The sequence below is a fragment of the Thermobia domestica genome, chromosome 2, assembly GCF_964235325.1.
Source record: "Thermobia domestica chromosome 2, izTheDome1.hap1.1, whole genome shotgun sequence".
Taxonomy (NCBI): domain Eukaryota; kingdom Metazoa; phylum Arthropoda; class Insecta; order Zygentoma; family Lepismatidae; genus Thermobia; species Thermobia domestica.
The window spans coordinates 26299389-26319135 of record NC_137455.1 but is presented as its reverse complement, the minus strand read 5'-3'; the positions used below and the strand labels follow the sequence as shown (position 1 = coordinate 26319135).

The following is a 19747-nucleotide window of genomic DNA, read 5'->3' as shown; positions in this document are numbered from 1 at the left end:
CCCAAGACAACTTCTCTGACTACCAGAATATCATGATATTAACTTGCCGACCATCTGAAAGAGCAGAAACATGTTGTAATTCGTTAGAAGATATAATGTTGACTATAACGCACCTGCGAGCAGATTCGTGCTAGTCATCTACTCTGTTTTTGAGTTTAAAGACGCCCTACAGTACCTTGCAATATGGGTAGACATGTTGCATTTATAACAAATAATAGGACTCTTACTAGGAATCGAACCCAGGGTCTGTGAAGAGGATTGCGTGGAAGAACCTAAATTGTTTTTATTATTGGTGCTGTTATTGTTCCTACGGTGCTGACGAATATCACTTCCTTCGTTATTACTCTCACCTACATTCCTTTGCTGACTTTTCCTATTGTGTGCTTGATCGTTAGCTTCATGTTCATTATTTGACGTTAAAACGGATATCTGTAGAGTCATTTTTGCTACTTGATGCTGCAAGTCATTCACTTGATCGCTAATTGCCTTAGTCTACTCTTTTCGTGCTGTTGTTGACTGCACAAAATTCTCTTGCCTCTAAAGCGGAATTTGAACTTCTGACTTCGCACTCCTCCATATATGACTGTCTACTTGACCCTGGCGGAAGCACTGACGAGTGCAAGACCGCAGAATTCTTTTTAAAGAATTTTCCCAACTCTTTCCTCTTGAGTAATAGCCGAATCTTTTCTTCCACTACTAAATCACTCAATAACATAGCCACCGTATTGTATTCTTTACGAATAACGACCTTGAAAATGTCGGGCAATAACCCTTCTATGATAAGTTGTATCTGCTTCTTCTCAGGCGCATTATTATCTGCTCTGAGAATGAGATACTGTTTTGCATACACATGGTCAACAACTGACTCATAATCGCCCTGTTCCCGTGCCCGCATTTGGGCCTCTGTCAACTGAGGAACCAAATTATCGTTAAACGCTGTTATCAATGTCTGTTTAAATTGCTCATAAGACATAGGAGCAAAATCCGTCTTTCTTTCCATAGATGTAAACCAAGATTCGGGTGAACCCAGAAGAAGATTTCCAAGTACTAACTTCCGTCTCATCCCATCCCAACCATTAATATATGCTATAGACTCATATTTTAGTACAAAACGTTCCACATATTCCCCTAATCTAGCGTAGAAAGGTTCTGGTTCAACTATGGTATTAAAAATAGGCAACGGTCCTCCTGACGCCATTCCTAAAATGGGCTTCTCAACAGTAACTGAAAAGAACCGGGGGTAATATTGGAACTCAGAGAATTCTAACTTTCTCCGAACCTGATCTAAATAGTTTCTGGTAGACTTAGCCGATACAGAGGACAAACACGCCGCAGGATCGAAATAAATAGTGTCATTGAAATTTAAGAAGTCATCATTCGGTATTAAAAGTTCGTCAACAAGACGTTGCAACATACACACAAAAATGAACTAAAATGGGCAGTAGTTTAACGAAATGAACAGTGTACAGATATCGCTACTTAAGCTTAAATTACACATGCAGAAACCTAGATTGTAGAAAGAGAGATTATGGTATATCTTAAAGCACAATTGGTAATTGGGGCTTCTCCACCACTCTTGAAAGGATTGAAGAGAAAAGAAAACCAATTTTGCGAATGAAAAAGAACGTAAACTAATAGTATTTCAGTATTGTACTACGGAGAGGGAGACAGAGGGAAAGCGGTGGTGAAAATGATTAGAAAAAGGTACGAATGGGAAAGAGAAAAAGTACAGAGAAAAGACCGGCATAGGACCGGGGAATATAGGGAAAATACTAAAAAAAGGCCAGCATCTCCAGCAATATACGGGGCTTGAAAAAGAAATCGCATTCTACACTATTTTATGGGTGCGTAATTTGAAAAGGATTTTCAGAAAAAGCTGTGTCGTCAATGAGAATTTCTTGGGATGTATCTCGTAGGTAGAAAGGGTTCTAGGATCGGACGACACCCGTCACGATTTAAGAGTAATAAAAGTGAGGATTTTCAAGATATTTGAAGAGAGAAGTGTTGTAGGAGAGGGATGAGGGAAGGAAGGGATGGAATCTGATGTCATAGTACCTGTTGGTTCATTTTCTCTGCTGGGCTTCCTAATATCCTCTTGATGATCGTCCGATGTTCCGCCTGTAGTTGAACGAATTAAATATAACTCGGATAGTTTTCTAAATATCCGACTCCGTTGACAGCCTTACGACGTCCTTACGACTGACTCCAAACACTAACTCCGAAGACCGGCTCTCGACCGACTGCAAAGACTAACTCCGAAGACCGGGTCTCGACTGACTCCAAAGACTAACGCTCCGTTTCCAGGTTGAAGAGAGTATTTAAGGAGTCAAGTCTGCTGGTGATCTTGATGACTCCAGACACATGTCGATGTGATGATTTCGTCTCAATGGATACATTTGATGTCAGAGATGGTTAGATAATTGGGAAAGGTGCTCTCTCAGCTTGTTACATAAAATACACATTGACATAATACATTACATAACATAAACAAACACTTCCACGATTCAGCTATGAAAACACAAAACTACGGAAGAAAACATTAACCTAATACCCAGGCGTAAATGAATTTCATTAGCTAAGTTTTACGAATAACTAGCATTCTTGATGCGTACAAAACAGTTTTATGTAATTAGAAAAAAGAAATAGCTTCGTAACACTGATGAGAAGTCTTAGTGAAAATTATATTTGACAGGCAGACAATAAGAGAACATGTGGGATATCAACGTGAAACAATAAATAATAAATACTAGTCTCTTCTCATTTGTTTTTCTGTTGTCAAATTTGACTATTTTTTACTTGTTAATTGTTTCATATATGTACTTGTTTCACCTATGTTATTTTGTACTTCACATTTTAAAAATATTTTCGGGATTTTAATAATACATTTTCTGAAGTCAGAAGAAAATAATGTTAAGTAATAAGTTTATTATGCGATTATCTGACAGTTATTTTGACTATATGTTTTCACGGTGGCACTTGCAAATAACTACAATTATTTTAACGCAGTCAGTGTTAAAGACGTCAACAACCCACTAATATTTTCCGAATTGTAAATTGTTACCATGGATTTAAAATAGTGATGTAAAAACAACAGATAGACCCTTAACACGATTTTACTGACAAACTTGTGACGCGAGATAACCCGTCACCTGTGATATCAACAGACCCAATGTGGTCCGAATACAACCAAAACATCGTAATAGATATGTAGATCATGTTATCGGTTATCTAATTTGTTTTCAAGAAGTATATACTCTCAAAGTTAAACTTTTTTACTAAATGACCGGATGCACCAATTTACTAAGTCTAAAATTTTATGCGTGCTAGAGTTTACACGGGGATAGTCCTAAAGGCACCCGGTCTAAGAATGCAAATAAAAATGAGAAAAAATATATTCATTTTTCAACATAGTCTCATTTTAGCTCTATACACTTTTCTCAGCGATATTCAAATACTTTCAATGCCCAGTTTATAGTGTCAGCCGTCAAAATAGCCATTAACCGCAGGCTCTACCTCTTCGATGTTGACGATCGTTTTCAAGTTCGGAAAGAAAAAAAAAAGGATTTGAGGGTACTGAATCTGGCGAATAGGGTGAGTGAAAAAGCAATGCAAGCCTTAACTAATTCATTTTGTCTATCGCGATAATGGATGGGTGACACAACTTGAAACAATGCGTTCTGTTTTCACCAAAATTGACTGTTTCTTTCTTGATTTTATCTTTAGAACGCTGCAATAAATGTGCAAAATACTCGCTGCTAATTGTTTTTCGTCTTTGATGATAAACAGTAGAAATTATCCCAAGCATATTCCTCTCAAAAAACTAGTAGCATGACCTGCTAGGAGATTAAGCTGTCTTCGCCCCCCTTGGAACTGATTTTCTTCTTTAAGTCCATTATTTCCACCGTCCCTTCGTCTCAGATGTGAAGTGATGCATCCATTTTTCATCCAGGATTATGAATCAAGTCAAATCTTCTGCTTTTTTGTTGTAAAAAATCGCCAAATCCTTGATAGTAACATGCTTATGACACTGTTTTTGTTCTATTGTGTGTTAAGGCAATACTCCTCTTGGGGACAGGCTTCTCATGTCCAATCTTTTATGCGATGTACAGCACCTTTTGAAATGCCTACTATGCCTGGTAGTTCACGCACTTACAATCCACAGTTATGCAGTATCATTTTGTGGATTTTCTTCACCTTATTTGGTGTGGTCACCTCATTTAGTCGAACGCTGTGTTGTTCGTCTTTGCAGCTAGTACGGCCTCGTTTACACTATATCGCAAAATACTTTTACTGTTGTAAACGTACGACAAGATCACTCTGCAGTAGAATCTAGCTCAGCTTTGATTTTGTATATGAAAATATGAACATACATCATACAACCATAACCCATTTTTTCATGTTTATAAATTAACTGAGAGCGTTCAATATTGATGCTACCCAAAAAATACTAAACAAGGTATCGTCTTCAAACTTCAAATGTAAACTTTATAAAGCTGGTACTTTCGAGCATAATAAAGTTTTTCAAACAAGAAGCTTCATCTGTACATCAGATTGGGCACTTCTGGAGCTATCCACATACAGTATATACTGGTTGTGTGTATAGTGTATATATCAACGCATCAATCTCTAAGTGATGGAACTATTAATGTTTTGTATAATTTGTGTTCAAACTATTGTATTTTTATTTTAGTCTGGGGAGAATCACAATGTAAGTCCATATCGTCTTCATTTTGTGGAATAAGTTGTTCTACTCAATCGTAACGCTCAATGTAAAAAAATAAAAAAAACATACCTTGAAAGAAAAGAGAAAGAAACGAAAGAAAAAAGAAAATTATACTTATACTCTTCGCTTGAAAAGCTCGTGTGCAAACTAGAAAATATATATTTTTTATTACATATCTATAACTAAGTGCAACAGAGCTCTTAATAGTTAATTATATTTTATCACCACGTTCTGTGCGCTACAACCAAAGAATTTTACAACAAGACATCAAGACATTTTACAACAAAAAGTAAACATATTTTTTTTAAAATTAATTCAACTAAATAAATGAAAACGAAAAAGTAATGCTTGTTGCATTTAGATTTGATTACATTAATACTTATATTGTTTTCGACAGTTTACGACTTTGCAAAGAAGTCTTATAAAAATGCAGTTAGTAACCGAAGTGTGAACTTTTTTGTTTAAACTAATCTAAAATAATTCGTTAATATTTTTACATGTACGTATTACTCTAACGTTATAAAAAGCAATGATAGCTTTGACACATATATGTAGCAAACTTTTCTAATCTTAATATGAAATACTTGTGTTGTTTTCCTTTCTGAAACACTTTGTTTTCATTCTCTCCACTTATGGAAATATTTAGAGTGTTAATACAAGAAAAATACATTTGAGTTGCTGAAATGAGTAATTTTAAAGATGAAACCTTGCAAAGCAAAACCATAATTGTGCGTTTTTTAAATGTTGGTCGTTATCAATGGAAATTGTGAAAGCAAACTATCCGAAAGAGCCTTTTGGGTAAAAAATGAATGCGATAACACGTTTTCCATATTTAAAAGTTGTTTATATTTGCACGTGTCAAATTGGTAAGTACTTTTCTTCAGCTGCAGTACGTATATAGAGACCGTATCGTTAGTTCTGAGTACATATCATAGGCAGACAGTAGCAGAAGTGTTGAGGTTGATTCCTGTGGAATAGAAATTAATATTACCAATAGAAATAATTACTCATTTAATTAATTACTAAACTTAACCCAGACTTTCATGAAGTTACGCTAACTTGTTGTGTCTGAACTAGGGATGAGCAAAACCGGTTTTTAGAATAACCGAAACCCGAACAACGGACATTTCCGTTTTCTCCAAACACATTCGGTTTTTCACCGAAACCGATTTCGGTTTTCTCCAAAAATCGGTTTCGGTTTTCCAAAACCGGTTTGGTTTTTCCATCGAATCTGGTTTCGGTTTTCTCCAAAAAACCGGTTCGGGGTTTCACCGAAAACGGTTTCGGTTTTTCTCCAAAACTGGTTTCGGTTTTCTTCAAAACCGGTTCAGTTTTCACCGAAGCTGGTCTCGGTTAAAACTCTAGGAAAACACATAAAACTGTTTATGTGGAAACGGAATCGGTTTACGGAGAACAACGAAACAATATTCTTGTCAGAAATAGAACAAAGTTTGGAAAAACCGGAACCGGCTTTTAAGGAAACCGAAAACGGATCCGGTGAAAAACCGAAGCGGGTTTGAAGTAAACCGATAACCTGTTTCGGTGAAAACCAAAAAGGTTTTGAAGAAAACGAAACCGGTTTTGAAGAAAGCTGAATGCGGTTTCGGTGAAAAGCCGAACCGGTTTTTGGAAAGTTTTGGAAATCCGAAAAATCGGTTTTTGTGTCCACCACTTGTCTGAACACAATAAATGACAAGCAGTAATTTGGAAATTAGTTATGTACAATCCGCGGCAAAAAACCTGCAACATGAGGATGTAAGTTTATTATGAAACTACGCCTAATAGCACAGGGAATGAACATAACGTCTAAGTGGAACGAATCACGTCAGGATAAACCTCGGCCTCTTCCCGTGCACACTTATTTTGGAGCAAAAGACTTCGTCATTTCACAATAAACTTATATGCTCATGTTGCAGGTTTTTTGCCGCGGATTGTACAATGGTCAAACTCAAGGGTACACGTATTTCAAAAATGTTATAGAAGTCTGTACAATTGAGGATTAATGAAAAACAAAGGAATAACAGTTACTAATGAGAGATCTATATATAAGTGTATTCATTCCTCTAAACTTGATTTATAGATGTACCTGTGACACTTACAACATACTTGCGATACCTCTTAATAGAATGAACTATGAGGCATTATTGCAGGCTCTTGACAGATATATGGTGGGCCAATCACAGCGGACTGTGACGTTGAGTGCCGTACGACACAATGTAGCCATAACAATCAAATGGTTATAGTCAGTGTTCGAAGTGGAAAAAAGCAGAGGTGGTATGTTTTATTACGATTTTGACTCGATATACCTGCTATCTTAATATTGAAATCCAGTGAGGATATGTTGTACAAAAGATTACATTTCTGTTTACAAAATGACTGAAAATTATTGGAGAGCTTCCTTGTAGTTACGGGGGGTCATAGACAGACTTTGATCCTCCGCCAACGACGTTCAGAAAAATAATAAAATATATCCCCTTATGTGTATTAGAGAAAATTATACACGAAATATTCAAAACCGAGTCTTTATCTTAAACAATTTCCTGCGGGAAACCTCCCGGATCCTTCACTCTACTGAAGGATATTCCAAGCTCTCGTAAGATCTGTCCTTCGCACCAGAAAATCCCTAATACTGGCCCATGATCAAAACACAACATTTATATGCATTAAGGCAAGAAGACACACACATACATAGAAAGAAACAATTCAATACGGGACATCAAAATATAAATAGATGCACTTCTTTGAAGACACCTCATTTTAAGAAAAGCAGGGAAAGATAAAAATGTCGGTGTTGTCAACTTAGAGTCTATTTCTACACAAGAAATAAAAACTTTTTACGTGCAAAGCTATTCGTCAATTAATGTGTATAAAAATGGATTTATTAAAGGTTCCTTCCAGTGACGGTATATCTTGACCGCTGAAGAAACAGAGGCGGTATGTCTTAATAACTGCAAAACACAGAGGTGGTTTGGCGTACCACCGTATACGGCCTCATTTCAACCACTGCTTATAGTTAATGGAGAAACTTGTTCATCGTATACTAACATCACAAGAACACAGAAACTGTTATAACGGTAATCAAAATATTTATTTGCTAAAGAAAGTAAGAGAAATATGTTCATTTATCATTTTAATATGGAAATTTGATTCTTCTTGTTTTGAAGTAGTCTCACCATGTTCTGTGGTAAACTGAATGTTCCACTGCAGATAATATTTTTGAAGTTGGACACCAGTTATCCAGGAAATATTTTCAATTCAGTTGAAGATTATGTGACAAGTGTATTTTCAATTAGGAGTCAGGCGAGCCAGATGAAACGGTTCAGTGAGCCAGGACTGGCCTGGGGGCCGGTTGTTGCATATTGGCAGCACTATTGGACATCTTCCCGATTAATTGTGTCATATACCGTAATAAATTGTGTCTTCAACAGTCGCCAAGCGCACGGTGGTTCTGTAGTAGAATCCTTACCTCTGGTGCATGGGTTCCTGACTCGATTCCCAACCAGGTGAGCATTTGGTGGACAACACCTTGTTTGTGGGTTTCTTCAGGATACTCCGGTTTCCATCCATATTTTCATTTTATCGCTTCCTCTATCATCATTCACTTATCTTAATCATTCGACTTAGTAAGCCATCTGACATATTTCAGGAAGTTAATCTGAAATATTTCATTTCATTTTATTTTTCAACCTACTCCGACTGCTTTAATCCGTAGCTTTGAGAACCAGTACACTGACTGCGTTGTTCTTTATCATGTGTGTGTCACAGGCTACATGAATAAATTATTATTAGGAACTATAAGTCAGTAGTTTAATGGTCCTTATTAAATGCATTCCCTCATATTAGATCCACACTACAGCATTGTTACAATTTCCTATCGGACGCTTTCGTTTGCAGACTTTGGTTACTCACAAGAAACATTTTCCACAATACTTTGTGTGAAAGTGGAAACCAATGTAGTTAAAATAACCAATCTTCAAGCCTGCTTCAAACAGAATTACCGTCTTCCTTTCTCAAAAAGACAGATTAAGGTGTTGCCATCTGGAAACCACTGTAGAGCATGCCAGAAGATCTGCTAGAAGCTAGATCTTATATACTTCGACGAGTAATTGGCACTTAGACCGCTAGAGGTAGTTTAAACAGAGCTGTCGGTTTAGTTACTCACTACTATGATTCATAAGAGAAAGACTGTGATAGATACAAAGCACCAAAGGCAACCCCTCACGACTTGCCAATCGATGGTAGATTACCATTGGGATCGAAAAATCAAAGTGGGGAGAACGGTGTATTTGTGAACATGCCCGACAATACTAACACGAATAAGATTGGCCAAAAGGTAACTCTCATAAATGTAGCTGTTCCAGGGGTGTACTAAAAAATTATTCAATAAGGGGGCGCTGAAAATTTTGGAACAAAACTGGATACAGCATAGCCCTGTTTTGTGTTTAACATTAATCCAATATGCAAGTTTGGCTATCACACACACACACACACACACACACACACACACATATATATATATATATATATATATATATATATATATATATATATATATATATATATATATATATATATATATATATATATATATACCATACGTTAGTACATATATATAAACATACACAGAAGAAAAGTGACAAAAACAGAGAGAGCCGAATTGAAGTGGTGTTATAAAGCGTTCCGCTGCAATAACATATTCGTTTGTTAAAAGCGTTTGTTGGTGTGTGTGGTGGGGGCTGGAGGTGAAGAGGGATGGGACATTTTGCTGCAGATATGCTGCATTTTGTTCTGCATTTCGGCAAGAGACGTTAGGTGATAATTTCGTATTTTTCTTTTCTATCGCTGCAAGTACATTAGAAAAATCGCTTGTACTCAGTGGGGAGCTCGAGCCTGGTGAGCCTTCCTAAATACGCCACTGAGCAGTTCCGCTGATTCATAATACACATACAACATATGTTACAATTATTAGTGAGTATAACAGCCTGGAAAACGAATTAAGGTAATATGAAAACGTCATAAAATTATAGTAAGATTTATCAATATCTGAGCTACATATATTATTCCTAACCAGAACAGACAAATGCAAAACATATTTTCAAAAATTTAGGAAAAACAATGGTTGTGGACAAAAAGTTCAGAAATAAAAAGTTGTAAAATTATCTAGTTAAAATCGATTTGCACCAAGATATAGTAATATTATTAATAATAACAATAATAATATCTAGATGTAAAGCTTCTGCCATCGTTCAGGCGGTGTAGAGCTATGCGTTCATGCCTCCAAGGTTTCTGCGCATTATAGAGGTGATAGGTTCACCAAACACTAAGGCTACCTCTGCCTCTATTGACCCTATCATCTATCTGACAGAACTTGAATGACCCCTGAGTATAGTGAGGTGTTAGTAACATCTTGCTTGCAACAGGAATCGAACACGGAGTATTTGTGGGCGGTAGATGTCTCATAAAATACGTCACAGTTAAAACCATTATTACGATTACTATTATTATTATTATTATTATTATTAATAATAATAATAATAATAATAATAATAATAGTGAAATACATTTAATCTTTCATTTTCTAAATATCATTACCATTATTTATGCGAGGATGGTCTCAACCTGACGAGTCGGAGTCGGAAAAATGTTTGTATAGACACTAATTGGAGGTTGTTGAATAACGTATGACTAGTCATTCGATTTGCTTTTGCGTCCTTTACGAGATATACAGGATGACGCAAAACGGAATGAAACATGAGACAACTACGTAATCCGAGTCCAAGTTGGACGAAATTTCGTAAATATAATACTAGGAGGTCGGTGAATAACGTGAGGGTAGTAATTCGATTTTTTTTAATTAAAAATTAACATTGTGTAATGGTATGTTAATAAAAGAATCCTGCTTGATTTTGCTCTAAACGGGTTCTCGTTTATTTTGTATAGGGCAATAATACGAACTGGTTTCAACAAGCCACCCCTCCCCCCTTGGTGGTGCATGTTACCTTTTTCTCGTTATGACTTAAGTTATCGTTGTGGCTTGTTGTTTTTGTTTTCTGCTACAAATAAACAATGGCATGTCTTAACCTGACGAACACTAATGTTTTGCAACACTGAAGGTCTTGGCAACCTGATGATGGTCACTTCGTTTGTTATTGTTGAACGTGGTCGGAGATTTTGCAGTACTGGGAATGGAACTAATATTTTGAACATCCTGCGAGTTAGATGATTTGATTTATAGCATTGCAGTGTGTTCGTAGCTTCAGTGCTAATATTGTGAAATCGAATATTGTACCCTATAATAAGTTATTTGTAGCCTAAAATAATATTACCTATTTGTATAACCTACATGTATAATTTCATTTATAATGATGATGATGATTGTGATGATGTTGTGTTCTACCCGAATGTCCCTGGGCGAGACGAACCGATGGTGGTTTGTCATTTTCTTCCATGGGATGATTATGACGTCCAGAGGACGGGACCTAGAGTTTTAACGTGGGATCCAAACCACTTATGTTCCCGCTTGTGGAATCGAACCCGGGACCAATTGATTGTAAGGCGACAACCTTAATTATTCATCCACTGGGGACACTATTTCATTTATAACTGATTGGTTAATAAAAGATCTGAGAACTTAATTTGAAATTGAATTTTCCTGTATGGGTTCAACGACCCTCCCCTTCGTATGCTACGTTATAGAAAACACCTTGGTATCGTAAGGGCTAATTCCAAAGTGCTTCGAAACGATTGGCACATTATTGCTGTATTACTAGTATACACATGCATTACCTTACTTAGCCTGACATATTACTTGGCAGCCATGATGAGACAGAATTTAGAACTCTAGATAAAAATACTATAATGGATCCTACATAACCAAATGATAACAACACAAATAAATAAATCAATTAATAAACAGAAAAACCTAGAGCATGTAATTGTAAATCAATGTGAATACAATGGTGTGTCTGGAGATTTCAGCATCATAAATCATAAAGTCGTTATTCTCACTATGGGCAAGAGATTTTAACCGATTTCAAAAAGTGGAATTTCTCAATTCGACTTATCTATATATTTGTATGTCAAGTCTATGCTCATTCATATGTTGAAAAGAGCACATTTTCCCGGCAGTTCCATATACATTTTATCAGGGTATGATATTACTCTTCGGAGCTACACCATGAAACATCTGAATAAGAGCCATATGTAAACCATAATTAATCAATTTAAGTATGCATATGATCACCCATAATTTTGACAAAGGAATACTGATTTTGAGTATTCTTTCATGTTCTTCCCGGCGTCTCATATAAATTTAATGAGGATCTATCATCAAACTTAGTATCTAGATCATTATAACCCCTCAACGGTTGGCACTGTTCATACAATAAGTGTGTGACATGCTTAATTAATATGGAAAAAAGCTTCATCAATATATTTTTTATATTCGGGTTGCGATACGCACACCCACCAAATGTATTCTATGTGATCGTAAACACGTATTAGTTAAATAGCAGTTCTCTACGAGAACGTTAACGCGTGACGACTTGTCGACAAAATCATGGAAAGACATTTCCACATCATAATATAATTTAGAATTTCCAACCGTGATAACAGACAAACTAAAACAGACAGAGATACGAAATTTTGCACGAAGCAAGTACAGAAAGGGCGACATCTGTCCGTATATTGACGAAGATCACCCGATGAACAGTGTTGCCAACCTAAAAGAAAGTTTTGTTTTTGTAAATCGAATGATCTTAATTGGATGTCATCATTGGAGGCAACAATGAAAATAAAGACAAAAGATATGGTAAACAAAGATCAGTATTGCAAACTTTTCTAGAAATAACTTGAAACATGTGTTAAATGCAAACACCGTTGGCGCACACAGGGATTGAGACACTAACGTTATGTACACCCTGAATTAAATAGTAACAAAAACTGTTTACGCCGCGCCGGTTCTAAATCTAGAAGAGTCCGCTATACAGCGTTTCCATCAATAGAAGAGAAAAGTCGAGTTTGGATAAGGTACAATAGGTCAGAAAAAGTCACTAGTGCTGTATGGTTTTAAACCTATAATACAGACGTTAGAGCATGAGGAGTAGTAACGGATGTGAGCTCGATAAGTCACGTACTGACAAAGATATTCGGTATATTGTTAAAGCAAAGGAGTAAGGTTTGTACAAGATGACAACGCTCCACAGAGGCTTTTTTTCTTCTTGTACGTCATCATCGTTATCAGCGACCTCAAAACTCCACGAATACATAAACCCATGCAAATTGCACGCTGTTTTCATATTTTAACCAGGTTGTTGGGATTCCAACTCGTTGTGCAATGTTGCCACTTTTTACAAATCTTACTTGTTAGCTATAACAAGATACCGAATATCTCGGTCAGTACGTGACTAATCGATTTCACATAACCACGGTACTACTCTTCATGCTCTACGGCTTTGTATTATAGGTTTTGAACAATACATTACTACTTACATTTTTCGAGTTTTTGTACCTTTTACAAAGTCAATTTTCTCTTCTGTTAATAGTAACACTGTACAGCGGATCCTTCTAGATTTAGAGTCAGCGTAAATAGTTCTTGTCAATATCTGATTTAAGGTGTATAAAACCTTAGTACCTCACTTCCTGTGTGCGCAAACGGTGTTGGAATTTAACACATATTTCACGTTATTTGTCGAAAAGTTTGCTGCACTGATCTGCGTTTACTATCTATTTTGTCTTTATTTTTATTGTTGCTTTCAATGATGATATCCTTTCTACACTGTTCATCCGGCGATGTTTGTCAATACACGGGCAGATGTCCTTTCTCTACTTGCTTCGGGCAAAGTTTCGTGTCTCTTTCTCTTTTAGTTGTCTGTTATCACGCTTGGAAATTTTAAATTATATTATAATGTGGAAACGTCTTTTCATAATTTTGTCGACAAGTCGGCAAGGGTTAACGTTCTCGTAGAGAGCTGGTATTTCATTAATGCGTGTTTACGGTCACATAGAATATATTTGGGGTGTGTGCGTATCGCAACACGGAATTACCCAAAATAAGGGACACTCTTATATATATAAAGAGAGAGAGAGAGAGAGAGAGAGAGAGAGAGAAAGAGAGAGGTTGTTTCAAAACAACACCGACCACGTTTCGGAGTTGATTCCTGACACTAAGGTAGGACAAAAGTATGGACCAGCATGGGTGCACAAATGCTTCCTTTCGAAGTTATAGACTGCCGAAAACATGAAAAATTAAATTTTAAACGGACATAGCCCGAATACTATGAGACCTAACGTAGTCGGGTCAAGACTTTATTTAGGAATTATTACGTGGCCGATCCAAATATCCATGTTTCAGAATCCTCTGGTACTTCCGCAGCAGTTTTTATAGAGGTAATTGGCGAGTACTTCAAATTATACGCACGCAGCCAAACTGCCTATATGAGGAGTGCTGCGTGATTCTGTTGGATTCTAGGAGTGCTTCGTGTTATATCTTAGGATTGTGAAACATGTATTTCTGGATAGGGCACATATTAGTTCCTAACTATGGATGATTCCAAACCGGGACCAAGTACCTGGAGGAAACCTTATATATCGTTTGAAAGCTCTTGTCATGAGGAGTACGAAACCGTTTTCAAATCACGGCAAACCTGCAACTTGACCCTATAAGTGGCTGATTTGTTGGTGTTTGTGACCCTATGTATGGCATATTGGACAGAATAGAAATGAATGTTAAGATGTATCACTCGTAAGAACGTGAGCACATCATGTTCTTTTCTTTTATCTCATTGCTATAACGTGATTTGGGCAAGGATTTGATAATATCATTTTGCAAACTGAAGTACCAATTTGCTCAGTGTTGCCAACGAACTGTAAATACAAAGTGGAAGAAGGTTTCTGTAGCATTGGATGTATATGCATGAAACGTGGCATAAACATCGTTATCATTGGGGAAAATATTCTGTGGATGTATTCCTCTTTCAAGTACCCAAATTTGTCAGTGTTGCCAACCAATTGTAAAAATGATTAGTTGTAGAACAGGTTCCGTACAATCAGACGTTTATACACCATCACACGACACTATAGCAAAAAGACGTCCCAACCATCCTAGCTTACCAGTGTTTTCAACCATTCTAAAATACATTTTCTCAAAAGGTTGCCTCACCATATCATAATGAAGCCCCTATGACCAGATGTATGCATGACTCATCCAATCCTTTCTTTCTACATGAGCTTCTAACCAGTACCGTTCGTTGCTACATGGTCAACAGTCATGTTCCATGATATATGTTCAGCCACATGGTCACATTATTAGACAATATAAAAATACCGCCAAGCTCCTTTACTGCTATTTGAAGAACTTTAATATTGAAAACGTTGGCAATACTGACACACAGGTGATTGGGAAATGGTACCAACCACAGTATGTTTGCTGTTGTGTCAAATGATGTTTATTTCAAGTTTTGTTTCTATGCATGCAATGGTCAGGCAACCTTTTAAGAAAATGTATTTTAAAATGGTTGGAAACACTGACACTATGAATGCTTATGGGTTTACACTAAAATATTTCAAACTACTAGTATGGGTTGCAGTCTAATTATGTCCGCCAATGCTGTCGACTTCATGCGAAAAACTTGAATGTTCGCATTGGTTGGCAACACTGCCAAAATGTTTTTTTTTGGGGGGGGAGAGAGAGGGAGACATTCATTCACACTATGTTTTCCATTGTCCAATATTGCATCTGTCACATTTGTTTTATATTCGTTCAATGGCACACTTTTTGCAACATTATGATGTTTACACCTTGTTGGCAACACTGACAACCTAGGATGGTTGGAAGACGGTAAAATACAAGGTCTTCTTGCTACAGTGTCGTGTGATGTTTCTGCCAAGCTTGGCGTATAAACTTTTCATTGTACGGAACCTGATTTACAACTAATCATTGGCAACACTGACAAAGTGGAGTACTTGGGAGAGGAATACGTCCACAGAATATTTTCTCCAACATCAAATGATGTTTATGCCACGTTTCATGGATATACATCCAGTGATACAGAAACCATCTTCCACATTTACAGTTCATTGGCAACACTGACCAAATGGGTACGTCAGGGTGCAAAGTGATATTATCAAACCTTTGCCCAAGTCACGTTCTAGAAATGAGCCAAAAAAGAACATGATGGGCTCAGGCGCTTATGAGTGATACAACTTTATTACAATAAATACATAACATTCATAAATTGCTGATGTAGCAAAACAACAACCAGTTGACTGTTGACAGTTCAGGACGCAAGCACTCTACACACAAACTCCACAAAACACAAATAAAATTAATAGAAACCTGTCACCAACATTACTGTCTGCATAACTCAATGCATTATTAATAACAGTCTTTGTGAATTCAAGCAAAGACACATTGATTCCTTTACACTCCCCCGTCTGGAACTGAAGATATATAAAAAAACAAGTTTATTTTATATCATCGTTCATTGAATAATATGCACCACTAAATTGATAACCATGTGTATATATACTTATCACCGAAGAAAAAAAAACACCAAAATAAAATGAAAACAACACAGAAAACAAAAAAAAATGTTAATAATTCGATATTTTAGATTAGAAGTTCCAGTCTTCTTCGTATTACTGCACTTTTCTTTCTTTGTCTTTTGCGTTAAAAAAAAAGGACAAAAGCACACATATCCATATATATATTTGTAAACACAATAAACGTTCACTTGACGTATAAAGAAGCGTTCATTGAAGCACATGTCCATGTAAACACAAAAGCACGTGGAATTGTTTATAACTACGTAAGACCTTAAGAAAAATTTGCTGACTCGGAGCCCTTGAAAATATATCCAAAAAGTATACAGATTTTAAAAGCAAATTATACGTTTTGGAAAATCCAGCGTGGTTTGCTGCGAGTTTTTCAGCATGGCACTTCTCAAAAACTCGGTCTCTCAAGGACAGTGGCACAGCGACTAAATGAACTTTTCCAAGAGGCGTGGAGTTGACTTTGTATAGGGTAGAGTTCCTCATGGTAAAGTGTGATGCTCTTCGCTCGAAAGCAGGATCCTTGTCAGGAGCATCCTCCAAGTAGGCGATAATCTTGCTAAAGTATTGATCTTCTCGTTGAGCTTTTCTAAGATCAATAGCGTCATTATCTTCAATGAAAAATATACGGGGATCTGCCGCACTTGCGTCCTCATCGGTAATATCACGCTTGTGGTTAACAAAACGGCTGAAAGCATCAGCTTCTACATTGCTGGCTGCGGCGACGTGAGATATAGTAAAATGGTAAGCTTCAATTTCCGTCAGCCAACGAGCTAGTTTTCCAGTTAAGTTCTTGCTATTCTTTAAATATGTTATGGCTTTGGAGTCCGTGTGAAGGAAAAAATGTCTTCCCAAAACAAAATAGCGGAAAGAACGCAAGGCATATAGCAGAGCTAGGAGTTCTAGATGGTAAACAGAAAGATTCTTCTCAGCAGGCCCCACTGCACGGGATGCGAATGCAATAGGCACCAGTTCAGATTCGGGATCTTCGGATACGGGTTGTTTTGCGACGGCAGCCAAACCTCGGATCGAAGCATCCGTGTATATATGCAAGTCACGTTCGGGTTTATAGGCCAATAAGGTGGGAGCTTCCAAGATGGCGGTCTTCAGCGCTTCAAAGGAATCCTGCTGGGATTTACCCCAGGTAAAATCAACATCCTTCTTCATCAACTTCTGAAGAGGATCCGCGATAATCGCAAAATCCTTGACATAACGCCGCAAAAAGGAGCAAACTCCAAGAAAACTCTTGACTTGTTTCTTCGTCCGTGGCCTCTTGTAATCTCTAATGGTGTCCAACATCTTATCGGAAACGGACATCCCAAAACTCCCAAGCTTGTGGCCAAGTACGACCAAAGAGTGGTGAGCGATTTTGGTCTTCTCGGGGGACAACTTTAAACCTCTGGAACGAAGTCGTTCAAACAGAATCTTGCATAAGTCGAGCATTTCAGCCACACTACTGGAAACTACATAAAAGTCGTCCACATAATACATAATGTTTGAAGAAGGAACTCCAGCAAGCGTTAATTTCACCAACCTATTCAACGCTGCGGCACTGGAAATGTGTCCCATCGGTAAGCAGTTGTATACATAGGATCCGAAGCCTGGAATTGAGAATCCTGTGCACTCCCTACTCTTCTTAGTAAGCTTAATTTGGAAGAACCCGGCTTTCATGTCCGAACTCGTGTAAAAAAGCTTTCCCGCCATGCGTCCTAAGATGTCCTCCATCGGTGGCGTCGGATAATTACAGGGCATCGATTGCAGGTTTAAAAATCTGAGGTCCGAAACGAATCTGAAGTCTCCAGAGCGTTTTCTGACCAAAATAATAGGGTGATTCCATGGGGAAGTCTCTGCCGAGATTACATTCTGACGTAGGAGAAGATCCAACTGTTTTTTGACGACATCTCGAATACTGAGCCTTGTTCACTGGGGTCTCATCAGATAGCCTAATTTCATGTTCAAAGCCTCTAGCGACGCCCACGTCTGTGTCCGACCAAGAGAAGACATCCGCGAAGGAGCGGATAAGATCGTAAAATTTTTCCTTGTCCTCCGGGACGAGGTCTTGATTGACGTCCACTCGGGTGGGATCACACATCTTCTGTGATGCGGCTAACTGCTATGGTGGTGGGGTGTATTCCTCCGTGGTGTTTGCCACAACTTCATCCGAATCAACAGGCACCTCCTCAAAGTCCTCTGCCAGACCAAGAACTGTTCCCATGCGTAACTTCACTGGGGTGGTGGTGGGGTTGGTCACATAAACGACTGGTGTCTCACCATTTACCAGAACTCGTGGGATAAAAATTCCCAATAACTCTTCAATTCGCTGAGACGGGGACAACAACAACTTTTTTCCGGTAATATCAAGCGAACTTCGGAGACGGACCAAAGTATGTGACCGCGGTGGCAACACAGTATTTTCAAAAACTCGAAAAACAGGAGTGGAACAGCTAGCAACTTTACTTGTAAGGACTTTGGACAAATGCACCTCCAAATTTCGCCTCGGCAATGAACGAGACGGTAAACGACCAAAATAAGAAAGAGTAAAGGTATTTTTATCGTAATCAATTAAGGCTCTATGAATATTCAAAAAGTCAGCTCCAAGCAAAGGACCATAGTCAAAGTGTGGAATAACTCGAAACACATGAGAGAAACGTCTCCCATTAATATCAAACTGGAGAATCGCCAACTCAGAAACCTGTATAAACTTGCCAGTAACACCTCGTAAACGAGTATTGATGCGATATCTCCTAGCACTTTCCGGTACTAAATTGGAACCGACGCAACTGACCTGGCTCCCACTGTCGAGCATAAATTCAGTCTGGACTCCTCCCATAATAACACTGATATGAGGCAACTCATTCTGGGTGAAAAGAGGGACCGTAATTCGGAGAGAATGGGTAGCATTGGTCCAATTTGCTACCCTAGCAGTTAGTTTAAAGTCGCCCTGCAATATCTAGCGATATGATTAGGGCCTTTGCATCGAAAACAGATAATAGGTCCCTTTTTTGAGGAGTCGTTGTTTTGGGACGACCCTGTATTTGATTCGGACCGGTTAGGATCGGTTTGGGGCACATGAAAACTATTGGCACCATTATCATTGTTTTGTTGCCTGTTATTACGTGGAAAGTTTCGTCTATTGTTATTTCTTCTATTGCGTGAGCCATTGTCATTGTTTTTGTTTTTACTGCCATCAGAAAAAGCGGATATTTGCAACGTTAACTTAGATAATTGTTGCTGTAATTCAAGCAAACGGCCATTGACGTCATTACTCTGCTGCGTTTGCTCTCGTGGCGAGTCAGCAGCTCTAACAGCTGTTTCCTGTCTATATGCTGCGTCAGCAGCTGTTACATAAGGAAGGCTGTCTGCCGGCTTATTGCTGACCAAGGCAGACTGCAAAAGCACTGAGTTCTTTTTAATGAACTGATCTAATTCCTTCCTCTTTGTCAGCAATCGTGCCTTTTCCTCTAATATTAACTC

At 37.8% G+C, this 19747-nt stretch overlaps 1 protein-coding gene across 2 annotated transcripts in view; it reads left to right on the top strand.

The window, feature by feature from the left end:
• The window catches only part of LOC145679662 (leukocyte elastase inhibitor-like), a 206211-nt gene that overhangs the window by 118358 nt on the left and 68106 nt on the right, over positions 1-19747 (top strand). The window contains exon 1 of one of the 2 annotated variants that reach the window (XM_081750237.1): positions 5471-5589. The exons of the other annotated variant lie outside the window; for it this stretch is intronic. Coding sequence (XP_081606363.1) covers positions 5529-5589 — 61 coding nt within the window. The 5' untranslated portion in view covers positions 5471-5528. Of the gene's footprint in view, positions 1-5470; positions 5590-19747 lie in introns of those variants that run through there. 2 annotated transcript variants of the gene reach the window in all.